Source organism: Magnolia sinica, chromosome 8 (genome assembly GCF_029962835.1).
Source record: "Magnolia sinica isolate HGM2019 chromosome 8, MsV1, whole genome shotgun sequence".
Lineage (NCBI taxonomy): Eukaryota > Viridiplantae > Streptophyta > Magnoliopsida > Magnoliales > Magnoliaceae > Magnolia > Magnolia sinica.
Window position 1 is genome coordinate 65,174,058 of NC_080580.1, and position 25,231 is coordinate 65,199,288.

Genomic DNA, 25,231 nt, shown 5'->3' on the forward strand with positions numbered 1-25,231 from the left:
CAGTAACTTCGTGCGCTGGGACTCTATGTGGGGCCACCATCATGTTTTTGACAGATCCACTACGTCCATCCGTTTTTTGAACTCATTTTAGGATAAAAGGACAAAAATAAGCCCAATCCAAATTCAAGTGGGCCTCAGTAAAGGAAAAGGTTTCTAGGGAAATTTCTACCATTGAAACCTCCCCGGGTCGACAGTGATTCTTACGTGAAATCCATACTGTTCATAACGTCACTAATACCGGGATAAACTGAAAAAACAAATACTAACCTGATTCAAAACTTCTATGGCCCACGAATATTTCAACTGTGGACGTTCAATTCTCACCTTTTCGGCCCACTTGAATCTTGGATCCGGCTTATTTTTGGTATCTTGCCAAAAATGAAATCAAAAAGCCGATGGACGTGGTGGATTTATCAAAAAATTTATGATAGGCCCCACATAGTTCCCAGCACAGGAAGTTCCTGCGAAAGACTTCCGCATGCGCGTGAGAGAGACGCGTCACTTATAAAAACTCCGCTTCTTCTCTTCTAGCTTTCAAATATCTTCGAAAGCTACCTACTTCTTCTCTCTTCTGTTTCAAATTTCTTCGAAAGCTACCTACTTCTTCTCTCTTCTCTTTCTAATTTCTTCGAAAGCTACCCACTTCTTCTCTCTTCTGTTTCAAATTTCTTTCAAATTTCTTCGAAAGCTACCCACTTCTTCTCTCCTCTGTTTCAAATTTCTTCGAGCGAGCGAAAAGGAGAGATGCTACCATCAAGACCTAGTTGTGTCTACAGAAAACCAATTCGTATCAGAAATGTGGATTCGTTGAATGTGGAGTCTGAGTTCCGCATAATCAGCGGCTTCCTCAAAGACTACCCTTTCATCTCTATGGACACTGAGTTCCCTGGTGTCGTCTACCATAACGTGCCCGATACACCCGACTCTGTAGCCAGGGATCGATACGCACTCCTTCGGGCGAATATAAACGCCCTCAAGCTCATCCAAGTCGGACTCACTTTCTCCGACTCAGCCAGCAACCTTCCTGATTTGGGGACCAACTACTGTTACGTCTGGCAATTTAATTTCAACTTCGATCCATGGTGTGACCTCCACGCACCCGAATCGATCGAACTATTGCGTAAGAACGGCATTGACTTCGAGCGCAATCGATTCTACGGGATTGATGAGGCCCGTTTCGGGTTCCTCATGAAGCTATGCGGACTTGTTGGGAACAATTGTTTTAGTTGGATCACCTTCCACAGTGCTTACGACTTTGGCTATCTGATAAAGGTGGTCACTCAGAGGGAGCTACCGGATGACATTGGCGAGTTTCTCAAATTGATGAAAGATATATTTGGGTACAAGGTTTATGACATAAAATATCTCATGAGGTTCTGTCACAACTTATATGGAGGGTTGGAACGTGTGGCCAATGAATTGGGGGTGGACAGGGCTGTTGGGAAATGCCACCAAGCTGCATCAGATAGCCTGCTAACATTGCATGTTTTTACGCGGCTCAAGGATAGAGGTTTTCAGCTGTATGTGCCTGACCACTGTGGAGTATTGTATGGATTAAAATACCCTTTGGGAAATCTGTTTTCATTGAATTGAATATATTTTATTTTTATTTTTCATATACATACATCATGTAAATAGGTCTTTTAAGATATTATAAATTTAAATTTTTAGTGTTTTTTTGTTTCACAATTATTTATAAATATATTATTTTTAAATGTTTGTTAGTATTAGTTATAGCAAATTGCAGTACTTTGGCTGCTAAAGCATGGGGCCTGTTGAATTTTAGTCATTGATGGTGCGGTCCACTAGTTGAATATTATGAGCAGGTCCACTGTGTCGCGAGAGTTTTTCTCAAAGAATTTGACAGAAAATAATGATAATAAAAGTCACAGGTGTATAGAAATTTGAAAAAAAAACAAAGGTAATTGTGAATATTTTTGTTAAAAATAGACAAACAGGGTAATGTAGCATAGAAAAGTAATATTTGCACTCCGATGAGATAGTAGGATGTACTTCGTAAAAACTTGCTACATTAGCAAGTGATAAACATGTCTAACAGCGGAAACTTTAGGCCATGGTGGATGGATGGTCGGGATGATCCAATGGATGGATTGGATCTTATACAAACTCGCTATGTTAGCAAGTGCTAAATATTTTAGACATGTGCACCTATGAATCGCATGGTTCTTGCTACTATCTAAAAGTGGTACAATCACTCACACGTACTCACACCCCACGCTCTCAATAAGGCATTATTAAGGACACAATGTTGGTTTATACTTATTTAGCAAAAGTACGGCAAAAAAAAGTAGAAAATTATGTTTGGTTTCTAATATCACATAAGTGATTTTTAAAATTCTTCAACTAATCTCTCCCTCATACTACAAATATTTCTTTTTAAAATTTGAAAAAGTCTCTTCCAATTTTCACTTATTCATATGGGTCCACCTTTAATATTCACTATCCATCATGTGGGGCCTACGTACCTTTGATGTGGATTAATTGTTCATGATATGGACCCCACCTTATCCCTATCTACATGTGAACCGTCCATCGTGTGGGGCCTACTTTCGATGTGGACTATCAACCTTGCGAGGCCCACCTTGGATGTGGGTTGTCCAACATGTCGAACTTTTGATGTAGATCATCTATCATGTGAGGTCCAACTTCAAAATTTTCCATCCATCATGTGATGCCCATCTTAGATGTGGGCCCTTTATCATTAAAGCGGACTTTGGATGTGGACAATCTATTATTTAGGTCCTGCCTTGATGTAGGTCATTCATCATTGGGGTTCACTCTCATTGTTAATTTTCCATTATGTGGGGGCCAGCTTCATTGTCTGTTGCCCATTATGGTGAGCCCACCTCTGACATGGACCATCCATCGTGTGGGCCCCACCTTTAATATTGGTCATACATCTTGTGGGGCCACCTTATTATAGATCACATGGGGAGATGAGGAGGAAGATGAAAGAAAGAGAGAGAGAGATAAAAAGGTAAGTAAAGTAAAAAAAAGTAAATTTACTTGTGGCCATAAGAAAATTCAAGTTCACAAGTTATTTTTAAGAAGGTAATTATTCAGCTAACTTTTGTTAAATAAGTACTTTATTCTATTCAAATAGGCCTAAAGTGGATAAGGTCCTGCCCCACCTCATGTGCGGCCCTTATTGTGGTACCCACCTTTTTGCATGTACTGTATCCATGCTATCCATCCGTTTTTATAACATTGTAAGCCATGAGCCTCAAAATAACGCAGTTCCAAATATCAGATGGACCGTACTAAATGGTGGCGATTGAATGCCCCATAATTAAAACCTTCCTAAGGCCCACTGTAATGTTTCCAAAATATTTATTTGCCATCTACCCTATTGATAAGGTCATAAAAACTTGGATTAAAGGATATATATATATATATATATATATATATATATATATATATATATATATATATATATATATATATATAAAAGGAATTCCCTCCACATGTGGACGTGAGTCCCACGTGTGAGGACTAAGTGAAGAGATTTTAGTCCTTTTGCCTTACCTTTTTTTGTTTAAGATTAAAGGAAAAAAGCAAAAAACACAAACAATTTCAGTTGGCCTGATAGCACATAGGAAATCCACATTTAAAATGTATATATATATATTTTTTTCCAAGGGCTTAGTTTTACTTGTTTTCTTTTTCAAGTAAAAGCTAAGAAGAGGAAATTGATTCTCCTCATTTTCTTTTCTTTTTCTTTTGTTTCTCAAACAGAGTAAACTGTGACATCTGTTCCTCTGCGTAATTTTTTCTCAAAACAAACATGCCCTTTCATTCTATCGATTTTTATTTTTATTTTTAAATACAATGTATGATCCTTAACAGGAGGATTTGCATAAAATCTCTTGGTTGAGGCATATCAAGCATGCAATCTTTCACCTTTCTGCTATTGAATGTGGACTGTCGCTGCATTTTATTTTCTCGTCTTCTATTTATAGGCTCATAGTTAGATAATTAGATTGTCCAATCAAGGACATTTTGTAGCATGGTCCATCCACTATGGGCCCATCATATCAATAATCTTGATCACTGGACCACAAGAACATTAAAAAAAGAACACTTTTACAAGGCAATGGGATGTGGAACTCGAGCTGTGTTCAGGAGGATTTTGATTGAGGAGAAGGCGATGGGATCGAGTAGTAGCAAGGATGCAGCTTCATTGTCGTCTTCTTTGGATGGAGTCTGCAAAGTGCGATTTAAGGGAGCTAGGGTTCTCCATTCTTCCTATCTTGGTGGATTCTCTGATTCTTTCGACAATGAAGATCAGGTGAATTCCTTCAATGTCATCTTTCATTTTCAGTTTTGGTGTTGCATTTTGATTGTTTGAGGTTGTGGGATTTCAGATCGGGGTTTATGCTGTTTGATTTATTTTAGTTGGCTTTTTTGCTTTTCAACCCAAATTATTAATTCCTATTTTTGGGATTTACTTTATATTTAGATGTAGGATGGTGAGATTGATCTTGTTGATCTTGTTGATTTGTCTCCTACTTGTTAGATGACCTGATAGAGACGATGTAGTGTGTTGGGATTTGTGCTGCGGAATCACACAGATCTAGATCTAGGATAGCAATCCGAGAGCGCCAAGCAATCACAAGAGAAACACGAAGATTTAACGTGGAAAACCCTTGCGGGAAAAAACCACGGCATGAAGCGACAGAAATCCACTATGAAAATAGAAATTACAAAGAGAGGACTTACCCGATTCGAACAACCTCGAATCTCACCCTTGCTACACCCTTTGATAACCCGAGAACCATTTTAGAAACTATTGGAATACCTTTAAGAAGCCTTAGAATTACTTAGAAAGGCCCTAGGGACCCATATTTATAGTTTAGGAAACTCTGCTTACGCACCTCTCTGAAACTATCTCAAATTTACGCAGTCCGCGTAGAATCCGCCCAACATTTGTGTAACCTTCAACTGGTAGAGCCTGGGCTTCGACTGGTCGAGCCAGTCCCTCGACTGGTTGAAGACCTTAGGATTTTCAGAAATATAGTCGCTGGACTTCGAGTCCAGCCGGCTTCGACTAGTTGAAGAGATCCTCGACTAGTCGAGCTAGCCTCTCGATTGGTCGAGCAGCGCGGTGAAACCTGATTTAAGACATCTGTTTAATAAAAATCTCCACCGTATCTTCAATCTTTAACCGTGTAGCTTCTTGACCTCTTCTCTTATCTCTGCATCACATCATATCTTCTTGTTCACACTCCGTCCTTCTTTGTCGCCATCGCCAAGCCCAGAGAAGTTGCATAGAACTTGAACTGATCTATAGGAACAATCTTGGTGAGTATGTCTGCCGGATCTGAATCTACATGCCCAACCACTTTTGCTCCTGTCTTCTCAAAAGTAAGACATAGTCATCTGTACCATCTCACCGCCACCCAATATTGCTTGCCAAGGTATTTAGTCACAACACCGATAGCCTGTGAAATAACCGGTCTCATACAGACCATAACATACACTGCCAACCACATTCGAATAAGGCTCACGAGATATATCCTGCTTTGGGACATGTCCTGAGGAAAACTTAAGGAGAGCCGCGTAGGGAACGCTCTCTGGCTTTGCCTGTTCCATCACATACTTGATCAATACCTACCCAAGGTATTCTGACTGAGATAACCAAAGCATACTCCTCTTTCAATCTCAATGCCGAGAACCATCTTTGCAGCCCCCCGATCCTTCATCTTGAATGTCCCACTTAACCGAGTCTCCAGTATATTGATTTCAAATATGTCATAATTGGCGATTTACATGTCATCAGCATACAATTCTTGACTCGCCATGAAGGAATCAAACCACTGCCTAGGCGACAGGTCATACCACGACCTCTTGTAAACTTTTTTCTGGGCCCCTTTGTAAGTGCAATAGTTTATATCCCTGTCTGTTGTCAAATTTGTGGTGCCAAAATCACTGTTATGTTATATATAACTTGCATAAGTGAAGCTCTCTCAAGGATCAACATTCATGAACAAGCTAAGCTCACAACAAGTAAAGCTCACAAGACAAGACTCAAGCTGAAGAGTACAAGGCAGTTGGTAAAGAACTCAAGACCCTTTCAAGATTGAGCTACATGAAGATTTCAAGATTGATCTACATCAAGACTTCAAGGCTCATTCTTTAAGGTCACTAGTTCCGAATGTTTCAATGTCCTTTGCTTCATAGTTGAGGTTTGACTGACCATAGGTTGACCTTAGAAGTAGGTCATTTCGGATACATAAACCGAATGTTTATTTTACATGAGTTTCGCCTGTTCTTCGACTAGTCCTAGGCCTTCTTCGACTAGTCCTAGACTTGCTTCGACCAGTCTAAGAAATTCCTCGATCAGTTATGAGTTTGTTATAAATTTCGGATGAAATCTGTTAAGCTTCGACTAGTCCAGGAATCTGTTCGACCAGTCGTAGGAACAGTGTCGACTGCATCTTTGACTAGTCGAACATCTTCGACTCGAATTCCAGCGAAGCTTTTCAGAACTTACGACCAGTCGAAGGAAACTTACGACCAGTCGTAGGTGACCTACGACCAGTCGTAGGAGAGCTTCGACCAGTCGTAGAACGGTCAAAGCATATCCCGCCGGATTTTTCAAATATCTGTTATTGCTTCGACTAGTCGAAGAGCACTCTAGACCAGTCGAAGACCCGATCTTCTCACTTATAAATAGTGCACGAATCTTAGAAGAAATCATCGAATTAATTAATCCATTCAAGCCAATCTTCGCCGAACTTCTGAGAGATAATTTTGTGCTCCATCTAAGCTAAGTGTGCTTATTTAATATTCTCTTTCCTTAGCTTTATTTAATTGATTTTGTTTCTGCTATTCCAATCTGATTTGATAAGAGGAATTATTATTCTCATTCTTTGGAATCAAAATCAATTAAGACAAGCCCTATTCGGTTTAATTTAAAATCTATTAGAATTAGAACCATTGTAATTGAGTACTGGACATTGAACTTGGACATTCAATCATCTACTCTGATTTGGTTCTACCGGGCTGCTACAACGAAGGAGATATTCAGGTATTTTACATTTAATTGTAAATCCCTTTCTATTTTGGTTTCTTTCAAGATTTGCTAGAAAAATCTTGTTGTATTGGTTTTCTAAGGAGAGCCAGGAAAACTCAGAAGTGGGGTTTTTTTAATTGTGTAAGCCCACAGACAAAGACACAATTGTAAAGGTTTTGGGTGAACCTGGGAAAACCTATTTTGTTAGTGAACGCTAATATCCCCTGTGTGAGGATATTAGGAGTGGAGTAGCATTTTGTGTGGCTGTTGTTTAACAGTTGGTGAACACACAGGCGAACCACTATAAACCCTTGTGTTGTGGTTGAATGATTTATACTTCTAATATTTAATTATTCTTTTGTGGGATGTATGTATGGTGGTGAATGTTGTAATCATTTAATTCAAGCATTGTGAGAATTTTGTAATAGTTTAGAATTTATTTTCTGCTATTCCTTTATCAGCTTGATATTTAATTTCATTTGAAAGTTGTTCCAGCAAGGTTGCCCTGCCATTTTTATGGTGTATGGCTGTCCCTAGAACAATACATTTGTGATTACAAGTTATTTCAATTTCGTTTATATTTATTATTGTATTCCTCTTCGATTTGAGATTTGATACAAAGATCTTTCTAGAAATAAGGTTGTCCTACCATAAACTCTGGTTTTTGGTGTAAGGTTGTCCTTAGAACAACGTTTATATCAACCTCTCAAGATCTGAATTTTGAGGTTATTTTATTTTACTGTATTGTGATTTACTTTGGCTATCATATTCCATTTAATTCCGCTGTTTTAAGTTTTATTTGGCATTGTCCTATTCACCCCCCCTCTAGGACATATAGCTTGGCCTTTTCACCCTTTAACTTCGAACCGCTCTGGTTGCTTCATGAAGAACCGTTCTTCCAATTTTCCATGTAGAAGTGCAGTCGCTTCATCCATCCTTTCAGCTCGAGATCGCATTGGCCAACTAGCGCCAATCGCGAATCTAAAAGATACATGTTATACCGTTGACGCGAATATCTCTGAGAAGTCGATCTCTTCTCTTTGAGCATAACCCTTTACTACCAACCTCACTCTGTATCTATGCTGTATCCTCCTGAAGATCCACCTACATTCAACCGCCTTCCAACCCACTAGAAGCTCCACCAACTCCCATGTGTTGGTCTGGTACAATGAGTCCATCGCATCGACCATAGTCACCTTCCACTTCTTAGCACCAGGCTCACCTAGAGCCATCTGAATAGAAGATGGATCTCCTGCGATATTGGAGTTGCCCATGTACCTTGTCGATCACCTATGATTATGTGGTATGATTCTTCTCACATGTAGTTACTCCACCTGCTTTGTATCTCTAACCGTGCGTCACATCCTTCTTACCCTGTTCGGTCATGTGGCCATGCCCAGCATGCCACACACGTGCAAAGGTGAAATCCGCTATAGCCACTGCAGCTCTACCTTTTGAAGTGCTCCCTATCAACCTATAGAGATTACCAAATCGTTGCGCTTTTATGATCACCCGTGCCCCCTTAGATACTTTAAGGACACCATTAATACTTATGAACCTGTACTCTATAGCTTCAAGTGCGCCGAGAGAAATCAGGCTCTTCTTCATGTCAGGAATGTGCCTCACCCCAATCAGGGTATGTTCTGTCCCATCAAACATCTTGACACGCACTGTACCAACAGCCACAACATTACAGGCATTGTCATTGCCCATAAACACCTGTTCACCATCACACTCTCTGTAATTGGTGAACCAACTCTGATGAGGAGTCATGTGAAAGGATGCCCCTGTGTCTAGAATCCACTCGCTCCTACATTCATTGTATGGGCGTCTGATCGTAAACACAGACAAAACATCACCACCAAATGCACTCGATCCATCTGACGTGGCAACATTGGCCTCCCTGTACAAAGCCTCAGATTCTTCTCTCTTAGATTTAGGATTTGTACAATCCTTCTTCACATGTCCTTCTATCCCACAGTTCCAACACTTTACTTTTCCTTTGTCCTTGCCCTTGGATTTTGGTTTAGAACTTGAAGAACCTGTACCTTGTTCAGAATTCCTACCCCTTGTAAACAGTGCATCAGAAGATATCCTCATTTCGACGTTAAACTTTCTCATAGTCTTCCCTTGAAAGGCTGAGATAATAGTGTCGACACTTAGGGTTTTTTTGGTGGTGCACATTGTGTCCTTGAATGATTCATATGATGCTGGAAGAGAATTCAACAATATACATGCTTGTTCTTCATCTTTCATCACTTCCTCCATTTTCAGCAATTTGCAAACCAATTTATTAAAGTTGCTGATGTGAGCCTCCAGATCTCCACCCTCTGCCATCTTGAAGTTATACCACTGCCGCTTCAAGTGTAGGTGATTTTCAGAGAATTTTTTCGCATAGACATCCTCTAACTTCACGCATAACTTAGCCGCAATTTTCTCCCTCATGACGTTGTAGAGAACCTCATCCGTGAGACATAAACGGATTGAGGATAAGGCATTCTTATCAAGAGTATTCCAATCATCATCAATTATAGTAGACTTTTGATCCTCAATAGCACCATCTTCACCTTGCTTGATTAAGGAATTGATCATCTTGATCTCCATAACTCGAAATTATTTTTCCCTGATTACTTCTCAATATCATACCTAGTGCTAACCATTATTGCTTATTCCTCAAATTCAGATCTGTGCCTCAACGATTGCTCTGATACCCATATCGGTATCGATTAGCGCAAAGCTGACCTCCAAAACCGATATGGATATGGGGGCGTAACGACGATAGGGGAGCGTAACGGTCCGTAATGGTGTAATTTTTTTTTTTGTAAAAAAAAGAAAAAATATAGATTAAATCTGGAATATTCTAAGCATTCTAAATATAAATTCATTTATAAATTGAAACATGTTTATGGTGTTGTAACGGTCTACTCTTTGGTGAGAAATTGTATCGGACTGTCTGATGAATTTATGAACTAGATAACCTGAATTTGATTACGAAATTCATATATTTAATTTTCTAAATATCTACTATCAATAATAGATATATTATAATGAATGTAATATGAAAATATCTTATATTAGGTGTTTACAATTATTTTTGAGGAATTTCTTCAACATACCCGTGGACGTGATTGTGATTCCTATCTATGACCTGTCAACCTCAGTCAAGAATATTAAAAAAATAAAATAGTAGTGTCTGGTATACTCCCCTGCAATTTGATTAAGGATTACTTGATTGGTTGTCAAGGGAGCTATTTTAAAAACAAGTTCGGCAGTGTCAAGTGTGTGCTTGGCTTCTTGCAATAATATTGCTGTGAGCTGTCTGCTGCAAATGCTTACCTTAATACAAATATATACTCACAATCACAAGTCACCACCAAAATGAAAATTTACTTTTTTATGGTTGCTCGACCTCCACATCATCGTCATCGTCATCATTAGGCTGAGGTTGTCCAATAGGTGTGGGTGTTGCATCTGCATATCCATAATATCCAGTGCCAGAAGGAAATACTAGATCAACGAAACTAGAGGATGACTGATCCTGACTAGGTAAGGACTCTGACCCCGAGTAAGGATATCCACCAGTGCCCCTCGAATAGCCATACTAATACTGGTGCTCATACTCAGGCTGTTGAGAATCTTGAGATTGAGAGTGCGTCTGCTGTGATGAGTAACTTGGATTTGGATCTGGATATCTATAATCATATGGATATTGATCGTGAGGACTATTTCAACATGAATGTGATGGAACAGGCTCAGTATAACCAGCATAATCATAATCCAATTGACCATAAAAATATCCATCATAATAACCAGGACTATGAGCCTGCTGATATTTCGGATCCCCTGGACCCGGTGTAACACTAGATGTACCCTCCTCTAGCTGGCTGTATCGTGACTCAGTACACTCATAAGTCTGACCTCGTGTACTACCTCGTCGATGTTCATCGGTATCGCAATTTGTAGATGGCTATATAGGGCACTGAGCAACACCAGAAGTGCCAGCACCAGTGGCAGGGGGGTCATCGTCACCATCATCCGACACGGTCATGCTACCACTGCTCGTACTCTTTTGTTGATCTTGACCCGTACTTGGCATAACGCTGCCCCTCTTACTGGGTCTACCACATCTGCACGACTCTCTTGTTGCGCTCTGCATATTTTTGGGTCATCAATTTTCAATTCTTCACTATCCTCTTCAATTTGCTTTTCCCTTGTTTCCGAAGTGGGTCATCTTCATTATAAATATTGTCTAAAGTTTATTGGATAGTAGTCTCCGTCATCGGCAGCTGTAATGGTCATATGATGTCATCACATTTTTAGTTTTATATTTTAGTGCATGAAGACAAGTTTAACTAATGTTCTAGTCTGCAATCTATTCCTATTCTTTGAATGAATACGTGCAAAACAACTCCAATTCTTTTTGTAGTTAGAGGAAGATGTTGTCTGGCTCAAAACTTTTACTGTAATTTTTTAGAGAGCCTTTGTACTCTCTCCAAAATTAATCCACCATTCGGCCGGTTGCAACCTAGATACTGCATGCTGTGCAAGAGCATCTACAAAGCTACCAAGGCAATTTCTAAATGTATCTACTTCATTCAATACCTTTATTTGCAGATCTAAGTTAGGCTCTAATCTCTTTATCACATTTTTTAGTCCGACAAGAACTTCATCATCTACAACAAATGATTGGGCATATCTATACCTAGGATTTAGGTAGTAACTTGCAGTATGAAGATCATGATGGAGTTGTCTTGTCCATCTCTTATTGATCATCCTCCAATAAGACTCCCAGCTTCTATAATCACGTTGAATTGCCAACTTTGCCTTATCCATGACATCGTATAGGAAGCCAATGGTAGGTGCTTCGTCGGTTTCAACAAGACGGAGTACCCTCATTAGTGGCTCCATCACCTTTAGGATCGACTTGACCCTCTTCTAATATTTGTTATCCCGTATGGTGTTCACAACTTCAACTAGTGTTCCTGATGTCTTCTTCCTATGTTTTATGTTGAGCCATTTTCGGCAAGCGAGCATCTCACTCAACTCTCCCCTATGCTGGAATAAACTCTCTAATGCAATAAAGTTTGTTATGAATCTAGTCGCCGTAGGCCTCAACAACTCTCGTCCTTTCATGAACTTTCTCATTATTGTGACTACTTAATTATGGTTGTAAATAAACGTCGTCACTTCTCTTGCCCTTTTGACCATTTCCTTAACATTCTTCTTCTTCCCAATATCTTCCAATATAAGATCAATACAATGGGCAATACATGGTGACTAAAAAAGATATTTTCTCTTATCCATCAACATATGTCCTGCAAGCTTATATGATGCTTCGTTATTTGTCACAATCTGCGCTACATTCTCCTCTCCAATCTCTTCCATAACTTTATTCATTAGTCCAGTAATATAATTAGAATCTTTCATTTCCTCTGAGGCATCAATTGACTTGTGGTATATAGTTCCTAAGTGGCAGTACACCATGAAGTCGATCATGCTGCGTCTGGTTGGGCCAGTCCAACCATCACAAATGATCGTGCATCCTCTGGCTTGTCATAAAGGTTTAAAGGTAGCCATGTATGCTTTCACATCCACATACTCTGCATCTGTCCATTTCCCCCTCATCTCCTTAGCCACAGGAGCTTTTATTCCTTGACCTGCTTCTACTGCTGCATCAATTACCACCTGCCAATATGGAGAATTGGCCATGTTAGGAAGTATATTGGCATGTATAAATAACGTTGTTGCTACTCTACATAATTTCTCAACGGAAGTTCTACTCCACATTTGTTTTATCTTCTTTTGTTTAGTTGATTCTTTCCTAAACGGGATTGGATCAATAGAGAGTCTCCTAGGCTCATTTACTTCTTCATCCAAACGTATAGGGGCATCACGTGAAGATACCTATCGTTGGTTCCCAAATACACGTCGTAACCCATCAAACCTACCCCCCCACCCCCACCTGCAGAAGCAGTTGCACTCCCACCCCCCGTGTATCACGCACTGACTCATGCGTGCCGGACATGCGGCGACGTTCTTCCTCTTCACGAGCTAGACACAAGCTCTCTCTCCTAGCTATAGTTAATTCCTGATCTGAATCTTCGTCAGAATCAATAATATCTTCATCACGAACGCCCATATATTTAGGACTAAACACCTCCTGTCGAGCTGCATCCAAAACATCATCTTTCTTTTTTCGTACAGTAATACTTTTACCCTTCGACACATCCAGACTAGCTTGCGTTAAAAGCATTATCTCTTTTGGTACTCTAGTACATGCTGCAACTTGACCCTTTCGATGTGTCAAATGTTGTTTGAGATAAGTAATTTCACCAGTCACTATTCTATCACAATACTTGTACCTCATTTGATGCCTAGTACCACCAACCCTCTCACAATGTTGCCATCCAATATCCTCACTCACTTGTTGTTGGCCAGACCCAGACATTTCTTTTGGTTTAGGTAAATACGAGATAATTAGATATAGATCAGATATGAGTATGACTATGAGTGTATGACCTATGTCAATAAAGATGACTTTATGTTATGCTAGCTAACTCCCTGACAGATTGAAGAGTAGAATCTCTAGATATTTGATTTAATCCATGCATCATAACTGTAGAATTAGCTAGTGTAGGTGATGTATTCCAGTCTGAAGTCACATACTAAGACATCATTCCAAATATCTTGTAGGGAGTTTGCCTCTAAATCACATAAAGGAAGCATAGTTCTCAATAGCTCTACATTTTTACATAGATTTCCTTTGAAAATGCTCACCATTCAATATGTGCCTAGAAAACAGATGATTAAATCTGTTGTTGAGCTAGGGAAATAAGCATAAATGCATGATTGATCGAATACTAGATTGGAATGAGAAGCAAGCCACCACTGGTTACATTACCTACGAACAGTTTCAGAATCGTCAAGTAAAAGAGGAACTGGAACTATAAATCTCATGGGAGATACAACATCCAATGAAAATAGGCTAAAGATTCTATATCTAGGATCTTTCAAACCAGTGGAGTTTTTGGCACATGGGACATCCATGTAAATGAGGGAACCTCAGTTTTAAATAATAATAACAAAAATAGTCAACAAAACTAATGTATATCATGCAGTGAAAACATCTAAAGACCAACTTAAAACACATCATAACATGTAATAGACAATTTACAACTACAAAATAAAACAGTTCAACTTACTATACAACACATGGGTTGAGAGTCAATACAACACATTTGAGTTACCAATCATACAAAGTGGGCCCCCAAGGTTTAATGATCCAAACCATTGATATGATGGGTATCGCAACACACCAAACATTTGCAACTGTTATTGAATTGTAAAAACCATAACCCAGGTTATTTGCAGGGGCCACCACTTTTTAAGCCATCCAATCCGTTCATATTATGCACCCCACCATTATTAATAGACAAAAAAAAAAACAAGGAAATCGAAATACCTTCAACTCAGCTCCATACTTCTAGTCTTGAGCAAACCCATACCATGGTATGTTCAACAGTACATTCCCTTAAGAAGCACCATGAGAAATTGTAGTAGTCAAAAGCAAGCAAGCAATAACAGATTCTATTTACTTAGTGGTAGAACTTGAGGAAATGTGTAGATCAGCTTCAATAGATCATAACAGTGAAACTTGGGAGGGCTTTCATAAAGAGAATTAAAAAGCATAACTTGCAGAAGTTAGCAATAAAGACATAATGATACATGTCACCTTTTTATTTAACTTGGTTGGTGGCAGAAACCGAAGAGATGTGAAGATTGGCTTCAATAGTAAAACTTGTGAGGCTTTCATAAAGAGAATTAAAATGCATCAGATTGCAGAAGTTAACGAAACTCAAGAAAATTGAAAGCAGTTAACGTATTGAAAGGGACAATACCTAACTTAATCCATGAGTACCAAATTTGCATCAAAAAAGGATTTTACTCCACCATGTTGTATATGTAAAACCCACTCCATCCATCAAGTGTGTGTGTGTCTTCGTTAATGCAAAACTTGAACTCTCCTCCTACAAATAAAAATCCTCTTCAGCCTCATACCCTCTTTAATCCCTTCATAAGAAAAAATAGGTAGGTTTGGTCATGAGAAAGAGCAGGGGGTTATCAAGAGGAAGTTGGGCTCTGTCTTGGCCACTTTGATCCACTATTGATGTATACCACAATCCTCTTACTCGAATTCTAATATTTTTCCCCTAGGCACTTTAACATTAGAAGTTTAGAATGGAATGTAAGGATCAAAGGCTTTGATTAGATTTTCTTTTGATATTCTTCTTATCAATTTATTTCTTAATTGTTTAAATTTCCCCAATGTTTGATTCTAGCACAAAATCCTATTGTAGATGATGCATAACATTTGTCTATTTTAAATGATGCCCCAATATTTTCAGCTAGCTAGAAAAACATTTTGTTATGATCGACGGTTATTACTTTGATTCCATGGGTTCAACCCTTGTGTAAAGTGTTTTGTGATTTTTCCTATTGAAGACCGTCTAATGAAGAGGATGTCATGTGCACACTCATTGTTGTCTAGCCATAGGGAGACTGGTGTGGTGTGATTACATTCCCTATTCAATGGTGGTGTGAGGCTTCCATCTATCTTCCTTCTTTGTTCCTTTCTATCCAAAAGAGGTATTTTCCCAAAAACTTCATCTATCTTCTTCCCTTCCTATCTAAAACTATCCAAATCATCTTTTTCTTTAACTTTTCGTCATTCAACTTCAACCCCAATCAAAATTAACCATTGAGGACCCCAAAATCTCGAACTTCCCAAAACCTTAATTTTCCTCTACTAATACCTAAATCCATCACTCCCCTTAACCAATTCACCAAATTTATTCCTAATTTCATATTTTTTCAAAATTCTAAAAAACCTTAATTCCAAAATTCCCAATTTTCATGTACCTTAAATTTCCAAATTTCAAAATTTTCCCTACCTAACCCTAATTATAAAACCTATAGGTCAATCCCTTGACTATGAAATATGCCTATGTTAAATTGAAAGTTCTATCATTACATCGGGCCTAATTTTAATTGATTTATATGATTTCTTAGCACACGGGCATGTGATTTAGGTTAAATCGTATTTCATTTCCTATTATTTACTCTTAATTATGTGGTGGGTTAAACATCTTTTGTTAATTGAACTACTTTATGGACTCATTCATAATCCCCATGTTGCATGCTAGGATTAAATCATGTGTCCTATATCACCAACGCTTTTGTCAATGAAGATAGATAATGAAATTGAGGGTCAAGATTTCAAGAGTTACAAAATGTGAGGGGAGGGGAATCGAACTCATGGCTGCGGGGAGCAAACCCATGATCAAAGTTGTTCACCCTAACTCATGACAGGTAATCCACGGTGAGGGGAATAAAACTCATTTCTGTGGGGAGCAAACCCTCGATCAAAGTCGTTCACCCAAACTCGTGACAGGTAAATCATGTGTCCTATATCACCAACCCTTTTGTCAATGAAGATAGATAATGAAATTGAGGGTCAAGATTTCAAGAGTCTCAAAATGTGAGGGGAGGGGAATCAAACTCATGTCTATGGGGAGCAAACCCACGATCAAAGTTGTTCGCCCTAACTTGTGATAGGTAATCCACGGTGAGGGGAATAGAACTCATTTTCGTGGGGAGCAAACCCTCGATTAAAGTCATTCACCCAAACTCGTGAAAGCTAATACACGGGGAGGGGAATTGAAATCGTGTCTGTGGGGGAGCAAACCCATGACCAAAGCCGTTTGTCCAAACTCGCGATAGGTAATCCACAGAGAGGGAAGTTTAACTCGTATTTGCGGAGAGCAAACCCATGAAAAAAGCCATTCACCCAAACTCATGACATCCACTTGGAGGGGAATCGAACTCATGTTTATGGGGAGCAAACCCACAACTAAAGCTATTTGCCCAAACTCGTGATGGGTAATCTACAGGGAGGGGAATCAAACTCATGTCTATGGGGAGTAAACTCACGATCAAAGTTGTTTGCCCAAACTCGTGATGAGTAATCCATGGGGATGGGAATCGAACTCACATCTGTGGGGAGCAAATGTACAACCAAAGTCGTTCATCCAAACTCGTTATGAGTAATCCACAGGGTGGGGAATCAAACTTGTGTTTATAGGGAGCAAACCCACGACCAAAGCCGTTCGCCCAAACTCCTAACAAGTAATCCATGAGGAGGGGAATCAAACTCGTGTTTGTGAGGAACAGACCCATGACCAAAGTCGTTCGCCTAAACTCATGATGGGTTTTGGGAAGTGAAACCTCACATCGTTCGAATCCTTAGATCTAAGTAAAATGAGAAAAAAAGATTGGGTAGGTACATCCTTGAGTATGGATTTGACTATCCTTCTATTGGAGGTAAACAAAATTTGACATTTAGTGAAGTTTTGTATTGTGTTCTTAGGATGTAATTAGCTATATGTGTAAATTATCAAACCTTACTAAGATCAAGTCTATCCTAAAACAAGAAAGACTCTTCACATGAAGATTAGTTTGCCTCGAATAAAAATATCATTATAAATGGTATTCTCAAATATATATATATATATATATATATATATTTAGAGATCAGGAAGTTAGTCTGTATATGGAGTTTTATTGATTGGTAAAAGATTATTCCAAAATAGAAATAAAAATGGAGCATTAATTAGTTTTCACCTACTTGGAAATCTTGCTTACGAACCCCACATTTTGTTTAGATTCTTCTTACTTTTTTTTTTTTTTTACGTATCTTTCTCTTTTTATTTATTTATTTATTGTTCTTACTTCTTTTCATTTTAAATTTTCCTAAGTAAAACTTGAATCATCTCTTCTAAAAAAGCAATCTCCACAAAGTTTTCCCCACCTTTCTCACCCCTCCTGAATGCCCAGACCACAAAAGGTCCACAATAGAATTCGGCTTCACCTAAGCTTGTATGGAGAGCATTGAGAAAGCAGTCCCACATGTTTTAAGCAAACATGCAGTGAATGAAGAGGTGATCAATTGACTCCACATCTCCCATACACATTATACATATGTTAGGAAGGATAAGTGATCTTGTTTGCAAATATTATTGATTGTCAGCACCCTCTTTCAGCCCATAAGTCAAGCGAACATTGCCATCCTTGGTGGAACTTTTTATGACCATATAAAAAAGAATAGGTGTTAAATTAGTATTTCTCCCATAGTTTCTTTGATTTTACAACCCTTCATTGGTAAATCCTCACATTTTCACTTAATATCTCACATAAATTTTGAGGTATTCCTATTCCATGGTAGAGGCTCATAATCACCATCTAAGGTCATCCAGCATAAAGGTTATACATGATATTTCTTTGATGATAAATAGTTGAAAAGGCCAAGCTATATGTCCTAGAGGGGGGGGTGAATAGGACAATGCCAAATTAAAACTTATAACAGTGGAATTAAAATGAATACGATAGCCAAAGTAAATCACAATGCGGTAAATTAAAATAACCTCAAAATTCAGATCTTGAGAGGTTGATACAAACGTTGTTCTAAGGACAACCTTACACCAAAAACAGAGTTTATGGTAGGACAACCTTATTTCTAGAAAGATCTTTGTATCAAGTCTCAAATCGAAGAGGAATACAATAATAAATACAAACTGAATTGAAATAACTTGTAATCAAAGATGTATTGTTCTAGGGATAGCCATACACCATAAAAATGGCAGGGCAACCTTGCTGGAACAACTTTCAAATGAAATTGAAAATCAAGCGATAAAGGAATAGCAGAAAATAAATTCTAAACTATTACAAAATTCTCACAAAGCTTGAATTAAATGATTACAACATTCACCACCATACATACATCCCACAAAAGAATAATTAAAGATTAGAAGTATAAATCATTCAACCACAACACAAGGGTTTATAGTGGTTCACCTGTGTGTTCACCAACTGTTAAACAACAGCCACACAAAAAGCTACTCCACTCCTAATATCCTCACATAGGGGATATTAGCGTTCACTAAAAATAGGTTTTCCCAGGTTCACCCACAACCTTTACAATTATGTCTTTGTCTGTGGGCTTACACAATTAAAAAACCTCACTTCTGAGTTTTCCTGGCTCTCCTTAAAAAACCAATACAACAAGATTTTTCTGGCAAATCTTGAAAGAAACCAAAATAGAAAGCGATTTACAATTAAATGTAAAATACCTGAATATCTCCTTCGTTGTAGCAGCGTTGTAGTAAGTCGAGTAGATGATTGAATGTCCAAGTTCAATATCCAGTACTCGATTACAATGGTTCTAATTCTAATAGATTTTAAATTAAACCAAATAGGGCTTGCCTTAATTGACTTTGATTCCAAAGAAAGAGAATAATAATTCCTCTTATCAAATCAGATTGGAATAGCAGAAACAAAATCAATTAAATAAAGCTAAGGAAAGAGAATATTAAATAAGCACACTTAGCTTAAATGGAGCACAGAATTATCTCTCAGAAGTTCGACGAAGATTGGCTTGAATGAATTAATTAAATCGATGATTTCTTCTAAGATTCGTGCACTATTTATAAGTGAGAAGATCGGGTCTTCGACTGGTCTAGAGTGCTCTTCGACTAGTCGAAGCAATAACAGATATTTGAAAAATCCGGCGGGATTTGCTTTGACCATTCTACGATTGATCGTAGGTCTCTTACGACTGGTCGTAGGTCTCCTTCGACTGGTCATAGGTCCTGAAAAGCTTCGCTGGAATTCGAGTCGAAGATGTTCGACTGGTCGAAGATGCAGTCGACACTGTTCCTACGACTGGTCGGACAGATTCCTGGACTAGTCGAAGCCTAACAGATTTCATTCGAAATTTGTAACAAACTCACGACTGATCGAGGAATTTCTTAGACTGGTCGAAGCAAGTCTAGGACTAGTCAAAGAAGGCCTAGGACTAGTCGAAGAACAGACCAAACTCATGTAAAATAAACATTTGGCTTATGTATCCGAAATGACCTACTTCTAAGGTCAGCCTATGGTCAGTCAAACCTCAACCATGAAGCAAAGGACATTGAAACATTTGGAACTAGTGACCTTAAAGAATGAGCCTTGAAGTCTTGATATAGATCAATCTTGAAATCTTCATGTAGCTCAATCTTGAAAGGGTCTTGAGTTCTTTACCAACTGCCTTGTACTCTTCAGTTTGAGTCTTGTCTTGTGAGCTTTGCTTGTTGTGAGCTTTGTTTGTTCATGAATGTTGATCCTTGAGAGAGCTTCACTTAAGCAAGTTATATATAATAGTGATTTTGGCACCACAAATTTGACAATAGATAGGGATATAAATTATAGCACTTACAATAGTGTCTTGAAATTAGGAGTTGTAATGAAAGGGCTTTTACCCATTAACAATTAAAAGGCACTATCACTGTACATACTATATCACCTATTGGATTTTTGGCAGACCTCATGGATATATTCATGTATTTCTTCATACATCTTGTTCATTGAAATTAGCCTCCACACATCTATCACAATGACCAATTAAAATGCCCTATCATTGTATATACTGTATTGTCTATTGCAATTTTTGGTAGACCTCATGGATATATTCATATATCTCTTCATACATCTCATTCATTGAAATTAGCCTCCATTTAAAAACATCCATCACAGTGAACAAGGAATGCCCTATAAAGGGTGGAACCTTGGAAGAAGCAATTAATTGAATAAATTTTCAAATCATATGGCAACTAACATAGGCTATATAACATTTTCTTCGAGTGTTGAAGATGGGCCTTAACATATCAATTGACTTGGATCACTAAAAATGACCTCAATAATAAAAAGGCGTTGGGATCACTTAAATGATGCAAATAAAGGGTTTGGAACACCTAAAACATGCCCAATAATATGAAGGGTAAGGATCACTTTAAACGGTACAAGTATTTCAAAAGGTTGGTCCAATTGGATCACTTCAAATGGCAAAGCATTTCAACTAGTTTAGACCAATCCTACAAATGGTTTGGTTAGTGAAAATGGGACCCATCCTACAAATACTTTGTATCAATTAGAAGCAATCTGGTGATTAATGGTTTCGATCACTACAAAGGGAGCTAATCAAACCAAAGGTTTCTACAACTAAAATCGGAAATAGAGAAATTAAAGGTTTTATAATAATTGTAAATGAGCTAATTGTGAATGACTCATGCACTCAATTATATCAAATGGGCAAAAAAATAATTCTAAATCCAGCAAGTGGTATGTCACAATGGACTATGTGGATCACTAAACATATGTCTTTACACATAGATGGTTTGGATAACTAGGAACCAATTGGTGACATTCGTAGTTTAGATCACTAAATGCAAGCCCAATCATAAAATAAATAAATTTAAACCACTGACTAAGGGCTTAAACCTATAGAGGGGAAGAATCATGAAAAATTGGCCTAATCATACCAAGGTGAGAATTACTAAATACAGTGCCAATCATATGAAATTTTTTGATCATTGAGAACGAGTTAACTGTGGATGGCCCATTTAACAAGCCACCCAAATAGGAAAAATGATAACTCTACAGTATATAACTAACAAATTGATAGTAAAACAATCTTAAACAAATCTCATACAATTGTCAATCATCAAACATCAAAATATGCTAAGGATAGACTCCATCGCTAACTATTTTGGTGCATGTGACGTTTACCAGCAGTTATAAAACATCAACATATATTAGATTGCTAAACAAGAGCCTTTGAATATCAATTGGCTTAGATCAACAAAATGACCGAAATTATATAAACAGTTTAGATCACTTAAAAAGAGCCAGTAACAACCCGAGCATTTCAAAAGGTTAGACAAATTGGATCATTTCATATGGCCAAAGCATTTAAAAAAGGTAGACCAATCTAATAAATGGTTTGGTTAACGAAACTAGGACCATTGTTATAAATTGTTCGTGTAAATAGAAGTGCACTGAGTGATTAACGATTTGAGTCACAGCAAGCAAACCCAACCATAAGAATGGTTTCTACCAATAAAACAAGAACATGAAATATTAATTGTTTGGATAATTGAAAATGGACCATTGCACATGACTCGTGCACTCAATTATCTTAGACAAATGAAAACAAAATTACTGATCCATAAATGGAGAAGTAATAAATAGTTTTTGTCACTATAAAAGGACCCAATCATAAGAAAGGCTTCTACCAATAAAACTGGAACAAGATATATTAATGGGTTGGATAATTAAAAATAGACCCATTGTGCATGACTCACACACTAAGTTGTCTCAAATGGGTCAAAATGCAATTTTAGATCCACCAATGGTTATGTCTAACTATTTGGATCACTAAGCATAAGCCTCGGCATATTCATGGTTGACATTAGTGGGATATCAATCCAACCAATACAAGCTATCAAACATTTGCTTGGATTGTTGAATATGAGCCTTAAAATATCAATTAGTTTCCCAATCGCTAAATCCTATAAACAATTTCAATTATTGTAAAAGAACGTAACCGAATTGGCAATTTGGATAGCCGACCATGAGAATGGTTTGAATTTAATAAAATAAGACAACTCATATAACAATGGACCATTCAAATTGGACCAAATTATGCAAATAGTTTGCATCGTTAAAAATTGTCCACATGATATTTGATAGATTAGATCACAAAAAATAAACCCATGCAATCGACTATTGTACTAAAGCCACTAAATAGAGAAGTCGTCATCTACATCCCCCAAGGGCCACCGAATCACATCGAATAATTGGATGATTTAATCTAGTGTAACATCAAAAAAATTATAATGTACAAGTACCACTAATAGCTAGATAATCAAATGTAACATTATCATAGAAACTGTTCCCCTCCACAGAAATGAAAATCTATTCACATATTTCAACTAATGTATCTCCAAAGTAGTTGACTAAAACTAGCAAATCATCGAAACAAGCAGAGCCAAAAAGCATGATGGAAAAGTATCAAAAAATAGAATATATATATATATATATATATATATATATATTGAACCATCACATATGGTAACTACATGGTATCATAAGTAAAAGGGAATAACAGAGTTTCCACATATCAAACCCCAATATAATCAAATAAGATCCCTAAAATTCAAAACAATAATTTCATGATCATTTAATAACTAGAAAAGGTGTTAAGAAAATTCTCGCTTGTAGAAGAATTAAAACCTTCATGTATATGATAGAAACCAACAAGCTTCAACATTCTCTAATAAGTCTAACAAAATGCTTGAATGCAAAGAAGCTGAAAACACTCTCACAAAAAAGGTGTGATTAAAACAATAGATAAGGCGTGAGACAAAAGAAAAGCCTTATTGAGTTCTTTTGAAGATATATTAAGAATAAAAGAAAAATTGGCATAAACCGGTGCCTATAACTAGATGAAAAAGTAACAAATTTCATTGGGGACGTGCAAATAAAAAGGATTCCTTACGAAACAAAGTGCATTTTGTCCTATGATCTATTTATAAACATATCACTATAACCTAAAAAAATATAGATAATATGACAAGGTAGCTCCCTCATATTGCAAATTTCTAACTTCGAGCATGAAAAGTTTTAATAGAGAAAAAGTTGCATTCATTCCTAACTACTAATAAATAGATCACTAGTTTACCAAGCTAGTTCCCTCAGGTAGCAGATTTGCTAAGATGACTCAGAGCTTGCAAAGATCATCGAACATGCTAAAAAAATTGGCCAACCAATTTATTAAAAAAAGAAAAAGAAAAAAAGAAAAGAAAAAGAGGAGAAGTGACAACCGCTTAGTTTGACCTTTTTTTTTTCTTTTTAAAATTTTTTTTTTTTTAACACATGCACACACACCACCACACACTCACGCTGTAGTGGGATTTCACCACCTGTGGGTACTCGAACCCTCAACTAGGTGTTCAAACTTCAAAGAATCTACCACCGGATTAAGAGTACCCCCTCTTAGTTTGACTTTATGTAAACTATGAGTCAAACAAATCAAGGATGATTCAAAGATTGTTCAAGGGAGAGATGAGGATGAAAGTAATTAAATAGCAATTATTTATGATCATTGTTGATGCAAGAATCTGGACCACCCACTTCAGACCTTCGACCACCTGCACCAGAGGAGCAGAGGAGACCCTAGTTAGAGCAGGGGACCCTCTGATGCCAAAGTCAACCGAGGAATCTGGGTCTAGTTGTGTTGAGGGGTTTAGGGTGAAAGATTCTGTGTAACTTTTCAGTGTGGGTAGATCCTTTATTTATAGTGTATGTAAGACGAAGTAGTCCATAATCTTAAGCACGATCTTAGCCATTAGGCGAGATGTGCACGAGTGGTGAATGTTGGCAGCTATGCTTGAATTACGCGGTGGATAGTTATGCGCAGGTGATGGATGCTGATAGTTATCCTGGAGTTGCACATACCTAAGGTAAGTCAGTATAGAGAATGTTAGTGTATAGTGTATGTGGTTAGTGGTGCATTTTCACACTTTCCTCTTCTCCTGCGGTGTACTATATGCTCTATTATAATAAATATTGTGCGTTAGGGAAAGTAAGCCTAACACAACATCTTTCTCAAACTCTCCTCCTTCTCTCTCAATCTTCTCCTCTTTTTTTCACATTATAATCCTCAGACCATTCTCTACTTGGTATCAAAGCATAGATCCAGGCATTCCGCATCCAACAGATTGAGAGGTGACACATCACCTTACTGACGTTAGTAGCCGTACGGCCGATGTCAGCGTTGTATAGACAAATGGACTCCGTTTGAGCTAAAAGTTTAGGCGTTTGATAGTTCTTGAGTTTAGAAGATTTTTTATAATTTTTTCAGAATTTTTAGACCTTCTTTAATGGTATTTTAGGCGAAATAGAGAAACTCAAAAATTAGACACATCTTCTATTTTTCTTCGATCTACCTCAAATTAGTAAGCTTTCTTTGGTTTCTTTACTCAAGATGGACCGAAATCTTCCTCCCAAGCTACCCATGGACGATTTTTTACTTAAGATCCATGTTTGAGAGGGTTTTAACCTCAAATGGACATGCGGCTGAGCTATTTTTCACTCAGTTGGGCTGTTTTTGACTGAGTTTCGTGTTATTTTGGATTATTGCTATTTGTTTAAGGTTGATCTCTTATTACCTTGAAGGATTGAGTGAGATAGAGTTGTTTGAATCAATCCTTCTTGGCATAGGTTTATCTCTCTTGGACTCTCCTATGGCTGACAAAGGGC

General features: G+C 37.7%; 1 protein-coding gene across 1 annotated transcript; it reads left to right on the top strand.

Annotated features, from left to right (window-relative positions):
- Positions 1-627: 627 nt before the first annotated feature.
- On the top strand, positions 628-1,673 carry LOC131254029 (probable CCR4-associated factor 1 homolog 11). Its single transcript, XM_058255077.1, has one exon. The coding sequence runs from the start codon at positions 745-747 to the stop codon at positions 1,591-1,593; it is 849 nt and encodes a 282-aa protein (XP_058111060.1). The 5' UTR covers positions 628-744; the 3' UTR covers positions 1,594-1,673.
- The last annotated feature ends 23,558 nt before the right edge of the window (positions 1,674-25,231 follow it).

What these genes read in the sequence shown, in the direction of transcription:
- LOC131254029 (XM_058255077.1), top strand. Translation starts at nt 745, where the DNA reads ATGCTACCATCAAGACCTAGTTGTGTCTACAGAAAACCAATTCGTATC.